The sequence below is a fragment of the Rana temporaria genome, chromosome 3 (assembly GCF_905171775.1).
Source record: "Rana temporaria chromosome 3, aRanTem1.1, whole genome shotgun sequence".
Lineage (NCBI taxonomy): Eukaryota > Metazoa > Chordata > Amphibia > Anura > Ranidae > Rana > Rana temporaria.
In genome coordinates this window covers 103,450,266-103,462,482 of record NC_053491.1, presented here as the reverse complement: position 1 = coordinate 103,462,482, position 12,217 = coordinate 103,450,266, and the positions used below count along the sequence as shown (strand labels likewise).

At 46.5% G+C, this 12,217-nt stretch overlaps 1 protein-coding gene across 5 annotated transcripts in view; it reads right to left on the bottom strand.

Moving 5' to 3' along the window:
* SHANK3 (SH3 and multiple ankyrin repeat domains 3) overlaps positions 1–7,021 on the bottom strand; it is a 375,382-nt gene extending 368,361 nt beyond the window's left edge. For all 5 annotated transcript variants that reach the window (XM_040343142.1, XM_040343144.1, XM_040343143.1 and 2 more), the window contains exon 1: positions 6,584–7,021. In XM_040343142.1, coding sequence (XP_040199076.1) covers positions 6,584–7,018 — 435 coding nt within the window. In that variant the 5' untranslated portion in view covers positions 7,019–7,021. The remainder of the gene's footprint in view (positions 1–6,583) is intronic.
* Positions 7,022–12,217: the final 5,196 nt, after the last annotated feature.

Below are 12,217 nucleotides of genomic sequence, written 5' to 3'. Positions count from 1 at the left end.
TGCTCAGAGCTGGATTAACTCTGTGTGGCAAGACTGAGCACAGATGATAGGAAATCGTATTCTCTACATTGTAACATCAAAAAATAAATAAATAACATTTTGGGTTTACATCCACTTTAAGGTTAAACCGCTTCTGTTGCAGTCTCATCGTGGTGCCCCATATCCTCTTACACTCCGTGGGACTGTTTCATACTTATGCTGGGATCACCACTGAGATATTTGTACATCACTATCATATCCCCTCTCAAGCGTCTCTTCTCCAGTGAGAATAAATTTAGCGCTTGTAGTCGTTCTCCATAATTGAAGTTCTCCAGTCCCCATATTAATTTAGTTGCCCTTCTCTGGACTCTCTCCAGCTCCAGCACATCCTTTCTGAGGATTGGTGACCAGAACTGGACAGAATATTCCAGATGCAGCCGAACCAGAGTCTTATAAAGTGTCAAAATAATAGTTTTATCTCTGGAGTAAATTTCCTTTTTAATGCATGTTAATATTCTGTTGGCTTTGGAAGCTGCAGTTTGACACTGCATGCCACTGCTCAGTCTGTCTTCAACTAGGACCCCTAGATCCTTCTCCATCCTGGAAGCCCCTAGACGCAGGGGTCTCAAACTGGTGGCCCCCCAGCTGTTGCCAAACTACAAGTCCCATCATGCTTCTGCCTGTGGGAGTCATGCCTGTAACTGTCAGCCTTGCAATGCATCATGGGACTTGTAGTTTTGCAACAGCTGGAGGGCCGCCGGTTTGAGACACTTGCCCTAGAGATTCTCCCCCTAAAGAGTAATTTGTGTTTATATTTTTACCCCAAAAGTGCATTACCTTACATTTACCAGTATCAAACTAAATTTGCCATGCATTAGCCCACTCCATTACTTTATTCAGGTCCTCTCGTAAGGTTTCTATATCCTGCTGTGTTGTTATTGCCCTGCATATTTTTGTGTCGTCTGCAAACACTAAGATTGAGCTATGTATCCCATCCTCTATATCAGAGGTGGCAAACACAAGGCCCGCGGGCCGAATCCGGCCCTCGCATCTCCAGCCCTCCTCCATTCCTACTCTAGACCCTCACTTTCTGCTTTCAAGCAATGCATCCAGTTTCTTCCCAGCAGCAGCATAAGGAAAGGGGTGCACTGTGATGTAAGGGAGAGGGGGGACTCACCTTCTGATAGTGGGGGGGCTATTGACATCTAATGTAAAGGGGAGGGGATGAACTGGACATCTAATAATACAGATACAACCGGCCCTTTTGAGGGCAATCATAATGCTGATGTGGCCCACGATGAAATTGAGTTTGACACCCCTGCATATATCATTTATAAATAAATTAAACAGAATTGATCCCAGGACAGAGCCCTTGGGTACCCCACTGACCACCCTAAACCATTCTGAGTATACGTTATTTATCAAGACCTTTTATCCAAGTACCTACCCTATGATCCATGCCTACAGACCTCAGCTTGTAGATTAAAAGGGTTGTAAAGGTACATGTTTTTTCACCTTGATGCATTCTATGCATTAAGGTGAAAAAACATCCGATGATTAGCCCCCCCCCCCCCTCCGTTTACTTACCTGAGCCCTCAAAAAGTCCTGCGTTGTGACTTCTCGGCTCTTCTCAGGTAATTCAATAGATGATTGATAGCATCGCAGCCATTGGCTCCTGCTGCTGTCAATCCCGCTGCTGTATCACGGGAGCGTACCCGCAAGCTAACCCCCCTGGGAGAGCGCTTCCCAAAAGGGGGTTAGCTCTTGCGGGGAGGAGCCGAGACAGCCGCTGAGGGACCCCCAGAAGTCGAGGATCGGGGCCACTCTGTGCAACACGAGCTGCACAGTTGAGATACTGTATTTATTGGCGTATAACACTCACTTTTTTACCCAGAAAATAGAGTGTAAACTGTGCCTGCGTGTTGGGGGGGCTGTGGAAAGTTTTTTTTCCTGAAACTTCCCTCTTAAAGTTAGGGTGCGTGTTATACACCTGTGCACGTTATACGCCGATAAATACGGTAAGTATGACATGTCTGTTATTTAAAAAAAGAAACCTTTACAACCCCTTTAAGCGTTTGTGGGGGACTGTATCAAATGCTTTTGCAAAATCCAGATACACCACGTCCACTTTTTACAAGGCGGTGTGTTGTGACATAGGGCCAGATTCACAAAAAGCGGGCGCAACTTAACTTTTCCTATTTAAGTTACACCGCCGCAAATTTTCTGCCTAAGTGCCCGATCCACAAAGCACTTACCTGGAAATTTGCAGCGGTGTAACTTAAATCCGTCCGGCACAAGGCTGGCCCAATCGAATGGGGCGAGTCCCATTTAAATTAGGCGCGCTCCCGCGCCGGACGTACTGCGCATGCTCCGTCGGGTAAATTACCCGACGTGCATTGCGCTAACTGACGTCGCACCAACGCACTTACCTGGAAATTTGCAGCGGTGTAACTTAAATCCGTCCGGCGCAATGCGGGCCCAATCGAATGGGGCGAGTCCCATTTAAATTAGGCGCGCTCCCGCGCCGGACGTACTGCGCATGCTCTGTCGGGTAAATTACCCGACGTGCATTGCGCTAACTGACGTCGCACCAACGTCATTTGCTTAGACGTTAACGTAAATGACGTCCAGCGCCATTCACGGACGTCTTACGCAAACGACGTTGATGTTTAAATTTCGAACGATGGCCATACTTACCATGGCTTAAGAGAACTAGGGCTAAGCCCTAGTTTTACGCGGCGTAACTCGACGGAAACGACGTAGATTTAGATCGACGGGCCGTTCGGGACGTTCGGGGATCGCCGTAAGTCTTCATTTGCATATTCTACGCCGGCCGCAATGGCCTCGTCACCTAGCGGCCGGCCTAGAATTGCATCCTTAAGATCCGACAGTGTAATTCAATTACACCTGTCGGATCTTAGGGCTAGCTATGCGTAACTGATTCTATGAATCAGCCGCATAGTTAGAAACAGAGATACGACGGCGTATCAGTAGATACGCCGTCGTATCTCGTTTGTGAATCTGGCCCATAGTACTTACCTACAGAATAACTGTTGTGACATAGTACTTACCTACAGATTAACGTTGCTGCATTATGTATAATTCTCTAGTTCTGATACAATTGCACCATTCCAAGATATCTACCATCCTTGTACTTGTCAAGTCTGATCCCAGGCTCTGCTGTAAACCTCAGTGAAGATCACTTGTATGAGCTCAAATCCCTGTGTTTTTATTGGCTCTCACAACTGTCACATCCAATACGAGTAGTTCCATTACCACTACTAACACATGATGCTTCCTTATTACACCACACGCCGTGTAAGGGGCTCGTATGGAAGGACTGTCTGCTGTATAGTTCCATGACGGAGCAGTGCCACCTATAGAAACATGAGCAAGTAGTGCCATGGCAAGTTCCCGAGTCAAGCAGTGCTTTCTAAAGAGACATAACCCAGGGCCACCTGACATGTCACACTGAAATTGTTATACTGTAACAATGATCTGCTACGTTACACTGTAACAAAGATCTGCTACAAGCGTAATCTTAAATCCAATAAATTGAAATTTCCGAGTCTGTCAGCTCCGATGGAAGCTATGCAGTGTGCAGGCACTGCAATCTTATGCAAGGACCACCGTTAATCACAGTCCCCAGCCTGCTAGCAATGCACTGTCATCTCCAGCACTGCATTTCTCCACTAATGTACATAGGCTTCCGCTCTACACATGTGCAATATACACCCCATCTGAGGGCACACAGCATAGTGTCCACACACATCCCCCTATTACATTCTGATCTGGCGTCTGCTGCACTATTCCCTTTCTTGGCAAAGCAATCCTGTCTACTACACAACTTGGCCAGCTGCTGCCAACTACTGCACTTGCCATTCTATGAGGACAGGCACTGCAAATGCACAGAATCCCCCATCCTCTGTAGTCATGCCATGCTAGCCATAGCTGCCCCAACCAACATAAGACTTCACCTGGCATACATGGCAACACGGGCCACAGAAATGTACAATATAAGCTTAGGCATCAATGTGGGCATAAATCTCCAATATATTCATATCTTCCAACACATATTTATACACTGAGACATGGAGCCTACCGACTGCAGGAGCTCATACCAGCCAGTACAGGTATTGTATATGCCAGGGGGGCTCAGACACATCATGGGTGCATTAGAGAGAGAAATCAGAGAGATAGATAGATAGATAGATAGATAGATAGATAGATAGATAGATAGATAGATAGATAGATAGATAGATAGATAGATAGATAGAGAGAGAGAGAGAGAGAGAGAGAGAAATCAGAGAGAGATAGATAGATAGATAGATAGATAGATAGATAGATAGATAGATAGATAGATAGATAGATAGATAGATAGATAGATAGATAGATAGATAGATAGATTATAGATAGATAGATAGATAGATAGATAGATAGATAGATAGATAGATAGATAGATAGATAGATAGATTATAGATAGATAGATAGATAGATAGATAGATAGATAGATAGATAGATAGATAGATATAGATAGATCATTGAACGATGAAGGGATAAATGGATGGATGGAAGGCTAAATATATGGATAGATAGCTAGATAGATAATTGGAATAATGGGTGGATGGATGGAAGGATGCATAATGGTTGGAGGGAGGAAAGGGAAAGGGAAGGGAGGGGAAGGGAAGGGAAGGGAAGGGAGGAAGGAAGGAAGAAAGATTGTAGGAAAGGTAGATCATTTGAAGAATGAATGGATCGATAAATAGATAGATAGATAGATAGATAGATAGATAGATAGATAGATAGATAGATAGATTAAAGAATAGGAAGATCGTTCAAAGAATGAGAGGATACATGAATGGATGGAAGTAAAGATGGATGAATAAATGGATGGATGGATGGATGAATGAATGAAAGGATAGCTCTACCTAGATAGATTGTAGAAAGACAGATAGATAGATAGATAGATAGATAGATAGATAGATAGATAGATAGATAGATTAGATAGATATACTGTATATATGAGACTATCAGGCTTGCTAGCCGTATGCCTGGAATGACACATGTGGAAGTACAGAGGATGATCCATACTCCCAGGACAGGTGTACGTTGTGTGTATCCCAATGTGACATGTTCTGATCTTGTATCCTGATCGTGTATGGAATGTCGCCGACCCCCCCGTAGTGTGCAGACAGTATAGGGTGTATATTGTATTGTCAGCCCCATAGTAATGCAGAGTAGGGAGCAATGTCCAGGTCTGCTGTGTGCCCAATATACGGTGTATTCCCCCATAGTAGGGATTTCCAGGTACATATAAGGTATAGGGATAAGATATAGACATGCACGGGTGCTGTATATAGATAAATGCCTGAGCCAGTGTATACAGGGTATAGTGATGAGTGTATACAGGTATATAGATGAATGCCCGGTAGCGGGTCTATACAAGATATATAGAGGGTATACATGATATATACAGGTATATAGATTAATGCCCAGTAGCGGGTCTATACAAGATATATAGAGGGTATACATGATATATACAGGTATATAGAGAAGATAAATGCCCGGTAGCGGGTCTATACAAGGTATATAGATGAGTCTATACAGGGTATATAGAGGGTATACAGGGTATATAGATGAGTCTATACAGGATATATAGAGGGTATACAGGGTATATACATGTATATAGAGAAGATAAAAGCCCGGTAGCGGGTCTATACAGGGTATATACAAGGTATATAGATGAGTCTATACAGGGTATATACAGGTATATAGTTGAGCCTATACAGGGTATATATATGAGTCTATACAGGGTATATAGATGGGTCTATACGGGCTATATAGATGAGTCTATACAGGGTATATACAAGGTATATAGAATAGATGAGGGTATACAGGGTATATACAGGTATATAGATGAGTCTATAAAGGATATATAGAGGGTATACAGGGTATATACAGGTATGTAGAGAAGATAAAAGCCCGGTAGCGGGTCTATACAGGGTATATAGATGAGTCTATACAGGGTATATAGATGAGTCTATACCGGGTATATAGAGGGTATACAGGGTATATACAGGTATATAGAGAAGATAAAAGCCCGCTAGCAGGTCTATACAAGGTATATAGATTAGTCTATACAGGATATATAGAAGGTATACAGGGTATATACAGGTATATAGAGGGTATACAGGGTATATACAGGATATATACAGGTATATAGAGAAGATAAAAGCCCGGTAGCAGGTCTATACAGGGTATATAGAGGGTATACAGGGTATATACAGGTATATAGATGAGTCTATACAGGGTATATACAGGTATATAGATGAGTCTATACAGGGTATATACAGGTATATAGATGAGTCTATACAGGGTATATAGAGGGTATACAGGGTATATACAGGTATATAGATGAGTCTATACAGGATATATACAGGTATATAGAGAAGATAAAAGCCCGCTAGCGGGTCTATACAGGGTATATAGATTAGTCTATACAGGATATATAGAAGGTATACAGGGTATATACAGGTATATAGAGGGTATACAGGGTATATACAGGTATATAGACAAAATAAAAGCCCGCTAGCGGGTCGCTCACCGTTTGCTGCAGGTCCGGGATTCCGATCCTGATGATCACCGCGTTCCCCGCTGTCTCTTCCATCCGCCGGCCGGGTGGGTCTCCGTCCGATCCGGGGGGGTGTGTGTCCGATCCGGGGGGGTGGCTTGGAGAGTTCCTGGTGGGGGTGTCTGTAGAGGAAGGGGGGCTCCTGTCGTCTTCCCCGTTGGAGATGTCTGCGATGCGGGGCTCGGGGGAGTCTGCGATGTCGGGGTGTCTTCTGGCTGTCTGGGGGGATCGTCCTCCTGGCTCCGGGGTGCCTGGGTCTCCCCCGGGAGATCGGAGTTTGCGGGGAGCCCCGAGGTCCCTCGGGGGCCCCTGGGGGGGGCTGGGTGAGGGGGGTCCGGTCCGCTCCGGGAGCTCAGGAACCGGAGACACAACATGAGCAGGAGAGGGGGAGGAGCGGAGAGACTGCATCTAATAGAGAGAAGAGGAGAGAGAGAGAAAGAGAGGGGGGTGAGAGGGGGCACTGCGGGGGGATGGAGGGATGGATGGATCATGGGGGGGACCGGGGGGCACCTGCCCGGGATCGCCTCCGACCATACATAGTACAATCACATTCTACATGGCACACACTCATCTCCATCCAATGGGGAGGGCGGAGAGGAGCTCCATCACCGAGAGAGAGAAAAGACTGCATGGAGCACTCAGCCAATGGACTGCAATGGAAGATGGATGGATGGATGGATGGACACAGATCAGACAGCACTGGGAACTCCAGGGACAGGACAGGAGCTGCACTATAACAGGGATGTCACACAGATGTACAAGCTGATGTCTGTCACATCTAATTATAATGGGATCATGCCATTTTGCTGTGAACCCAACAACTGGGGTCCCCTAGAAATTGGATGATGGGCAGTGCCCCCTAATGCTATAACAAGTGGGGAGATGGGCAGTGTTCCCTAGAAATGGGGTGATGGGCAGTGTTCCCTAGAAATGGGGTGATGGGCAGTGTACTCTAGAAATGGGGTGATGGGCAGTGTCCCCCTAATGCTACAACAAATGGGGTGATGGGCAGTGCCCCCTAATGCTACAACAAATGGGGTGATGGGCAGTGTCCCCTAGAAATGTGGTGATGGGCAGTGCCACCTATGCTACAACAAATGGGGTGATGGGCAGTGTCCCCTAGAAATGGGGTGATGGGCAATGCCACCTATGCTACAACAAATGGAGTGATGGGCAGTGCCCCCTATGCTACAACAAATGGAGTGATGGGCAGTGCCCCCTATGCTACAACATTAGATGTTTAATCAGATGACAGGTCTGTAATAAATGCCTTCACCCAGGAGGCACATTTCTTTCTCATTGGAGCCCATATGTAGAGCATCACCTGTGCCCCCCCCCCCCCCATAGGCTTTTCTGCATGCCATTGCCATATGATGACAGGCAGTGTGTGGTGTGCATCCCTATGGGAGTCGGTGTGTAACAGGTATGGAGGGGGGGGGGGGGGTGTGATCCAAGCAGCTACAGAAGACCTCGCTGAATACAAAGAGGTGAAATAAGGATTCTAGAAGATGAGCCACCCCCACTGTATATCATTAAACTATGCCAGATCAGGCCAGAGGAAGGATTGCACTCAATGCAGCATTTCTTATAAAAAAATAAAAAAAAGAATTAAAATTGAATATATAATACCTGGTGATGGGCAAATCTAGCCAGGTCTGATTTATGAAGGGTTCATTGAGGATCTGAACTAACAGGCGATCGCATTGAAGACTGCAGGGGCAAATCTTCATCAGTTCTCACCATTTTTATGGCTAATAAGCATACTAATGTCAGAAAAGGCAGAGGAAGCTGGGCGCTGCCATGGGGTACCAATGCAAAACTATTTGTTAAAAAATACCATGCAATGGGGAGAAGACCTTTTTATGTGGCCTTGATGGTGATATTGAAAATATACAAATACTTTAAAGCCCAACTCCGGAAAACATTTTAAATGATCCCTTGAAGTGGGGCTGCACCCACACCGCAAGAGTTACGACTTCACCCAAAGTGGTAGTAAACTCTGTTTTATTATTTTTTACCTACAGGGAGGCTTATAATAAAGCTTCTCTGCAGGTAAAATGAATATCTCCTAAACGTGCACCACTTAGGAGATATTCTAGCGAGCGGCGGCCAGTTATGTCACCGGCGCATACGCTCTGAAGGAACGGCATACCCGAGCAATTAATTCATAGCTGTGTGCAGCGACTGTGACTCCCGCGTGCATGCGCAAGAGTCAGAAGGTCGAACCCGGAATGGAAGACCGGATGTAGATGGAAGCCTCTGCAGCGGCGACAGCGCTGGAGGTTAGTCTTTCATAATGTGCTAGCATGCAGTACATACTAGCACATTACGATATTGCCTTACAGGGTTAAACTTTTTTTTTATTTTTTACATAACTACCACCTAAAGGGATACTAAATTCTCAGGGGCAGATTCAGAGAGCAAGTACGCCGGCGTATCTACTGATACGCCGGCGTAATTTCAAATTTCCCGCGTCGTATCTTTAGTTTGAATCCTCAAACCAAGATACGATGGCATCTGGGTAAGATCCGACAGGCGTACGGCTTCGTACACCTTTAGATCGCAGATGCAATACTTTGGCGTCCGCTGGGTGGAGTTCGCGTTGTTTTCCGCGTCGGGTATGCAAATGAGCTTTTTCTGACGATCCACGAAGGTACGCGCGGCCGTCGCATTCTCTTACGTCGTCTCTAGTCGGCTTTTTCCGGCGTATTGTTAAAGCTGCTATTTTGTGGCGTATAGATAGACTTGCCATGTTAAGTATGGCCGTCGTTCCCGCGTCGAAATTTGATTTTTTTTTTTCGTAAGTCGTCCGTGAATAGGGATGGACGTAAGTCACGTCTAAGTTAAAAAAAATGACGTCGTTGCGACGTCATTTAGCGCAATGCACGGCGGGAAATTTAGGAACGACGCATGCGCATTTCAGTCGGCGCGGGGACGCGCTTCATTTAAATGAAACCCGCCCAATTTTAAATACGCCGCTGTAACTTACGGCGCAAATTCTTCCTGGATTCGAAGTTAAGCCAGGTAAGATACGGCGGCGTAGCGTATCTCTGATACACTGCGCCTGTCCAATTGTATGTGAATCTGCCCCTCAGTGTTTTTTTTTTTTTAAAATGACAAGTAAATACTTACCTGCTTAGTCGGGGTAGTTTTGCACAGAGCAACCCAGATCCTCCTCTTCTCGGGTCCCTTGCCGGCGCTCCTGGCCCCTCCCTACTGCTCAGTGCCAATGGCACCGCTCTGCTGTCTTAACCAATGAGGAGGTAGAAACCCAGGCAGCTGACACTCTCCTGCAACTGGACTGAGATGGGCTTGGGAAAGTATTGAGGGGCTGCTGCACACAGAAGTTTTTTTATCTTAATACATAGAATGCATTAAGATAAAAAGCCTTCTGGCTTTACCATCCCTTTAAGCTGGCCCTACCTTACACAGTTTTCTTACTCAATTTCCTTTAGATTTACCTTCAACCAGGGCTTTTTTTCAGCAGGAACGTGAGGGAACACAGTTCCAGCACCTCCAGCTCCTCCAGCTCTGAATGTATGTAATGGCAAGGGGTGCTGGGGTGTACTGGAGGGTCTATTAATGCTGGCTGCTGGAGGATCTATTGTTGCTGGAGGGGATCTATTTTTACAGGGGGGGGGGTCTATTGTTGCTGAGAAAGTCAGTTGTCTCTGGTAGGGGGATCTATTGTTGCTGGGGGGGCTCTTATGCTACTGGGAGACATCAACTGTTGAGGGAGGGGGTCTATTGTTGCTAGCTGTTCAGAGTCTATTGTTGCTGGGGGAGTTCCATTGTTGCTGGCTACAGTGGATCTATTTTACTTCCTATCATATAGAAATTACTTAGCACCACAAATTGATACTTGGTTCTGTATCCATTACTGAGAGGTGGGTAGGGGGGTGGAACCAAGGAATGGTGCTAGGAGGTAGGTAGGGGTTGAACCAACAAATGGTGCTCAGAGGTGGGTAGGGGGTGGAACCAAGGAATGGTGCTCGGGGGTAGGTAGGGGATTGAACCAATAAATGGTGCTGAGAGGTGGGTAGGGGGTGGAACCAAGGAATGGTGCTCGGAAGTAGGTAGGGGATTGAACCAAGGAATGGTGCTCAGAGGTGGGTAGGGGGTGGAACCAAGGAATGGTGCTCGGAGGTAGGTAGGGGATTGAACCAACAAATGGTGCTCAGAGGTGGGTAGGGGGTGGAACCAAGGAATGGTGCTCGGAGGTAGGTAGGGGATTGAACCAACGAATGGTGCTCAGAGGTGGGTAGGGGGTGGAACCAAGGAATGGTGCTCGGAGGTAGGTATGGGATTGAACCAACGAATGGTGCTCAGAGGGGGGTAGGGGGTGGAACCAAGGAATGGTGCTCGGAGGTAGGTATTGGATTAAACCAACGAATGGTGCTCAGAGGTGGGTAGGGGGTGGAACCAAGGAATTGTGCTAGGAGGTAGGTAAGGGGTTGAACCAATGAATGGTGCTCAAAAGTGGGTAGGGAGTGGAACCAAGGATTGGTGCTAGGAGGTAGGTAAGGGGTTGAACCAACGAATGGTGCTCAGAGGTGGGTAGGGGGTGGAATCAAGGAATGGTGCTAGGAGGTAGGTAAGAGGTTGAACCAACGAATGGTGCTCAGAGGTGGGTAGGGGGTGGAACCAAGGATTGGTGCTAGGAGGTAGGTAAGGGGTTGAACCAATGAATGGTGCTCAGAGGTGGGTAGGGGGTGGAACCAAGGATTGGTGCTAGGAGGTAGGTAAGAGGTTGAACCAACGAATGGTGCTCATAGGTGGGTAGGGGGTGGAACCAAGGATTGGTGCTAGGAGGTAGGTAAGGGGTGGAACCAATGAATGGTGCTCAGAGGTGGGTAGGGGGTGGAACCAAGGTATGGTGCTTGGAGGTGGGTAGCAGGTGGACACAACAGGTGACTCGGAAGTAGGGAGTTCCTGCACCTATTCTCTGAGGAAAAAAGCCCTACCTTCAACTATGTAGTGAAATGGCCTGCCTGATTGCATACACATTGAAAGTGTTTAGGTTTGACCCCATATTTTTTGGTTTTGGTAAATTTGAAGGAAAGTTGTACAAGAAAATTGTAAAATGTATGGCCAGCTATAGGCTAAATTTGCACAGGCATCATGCCCCAGTGCGAATAGCAATGGCATAAATCTGCTGATTCCTTCCGCTGTTTTTGACACCTGCGAGCAGCTATCCTTGGCCACCAGAAACCTGTCAATAAAGTGTATGGGAGAGTTTCTGCAGCTAGCCCCTCACAGGTGTCACATCAGCAACAGGAATCAGCATAACCCCATCACTGCTATACGCACTGGGCCACAATGCCCATGCTGGTGTTGCTTTACTTGATCCTCCAGGTCCCCAATGTTCCGGTGGTAGATTGTCCCCCCTTGCCTGTACACATCCAATGCAGGGTTATTGACTCTGTTTTGTTCTTGATGACATTAGGATCCTAGACCTCTACAGCATAGGGAAAGGAGACTCCAGGGACTGATCTAGCTGCGAGGAAGGGCAGAGGATAGGGTAAGCATTTTAGTCTCCTAGACCTAAATGAGCAATTAACCCTTACAGCACAAGCACATCCTACTGCAAGGGATTTTATAGCTGCC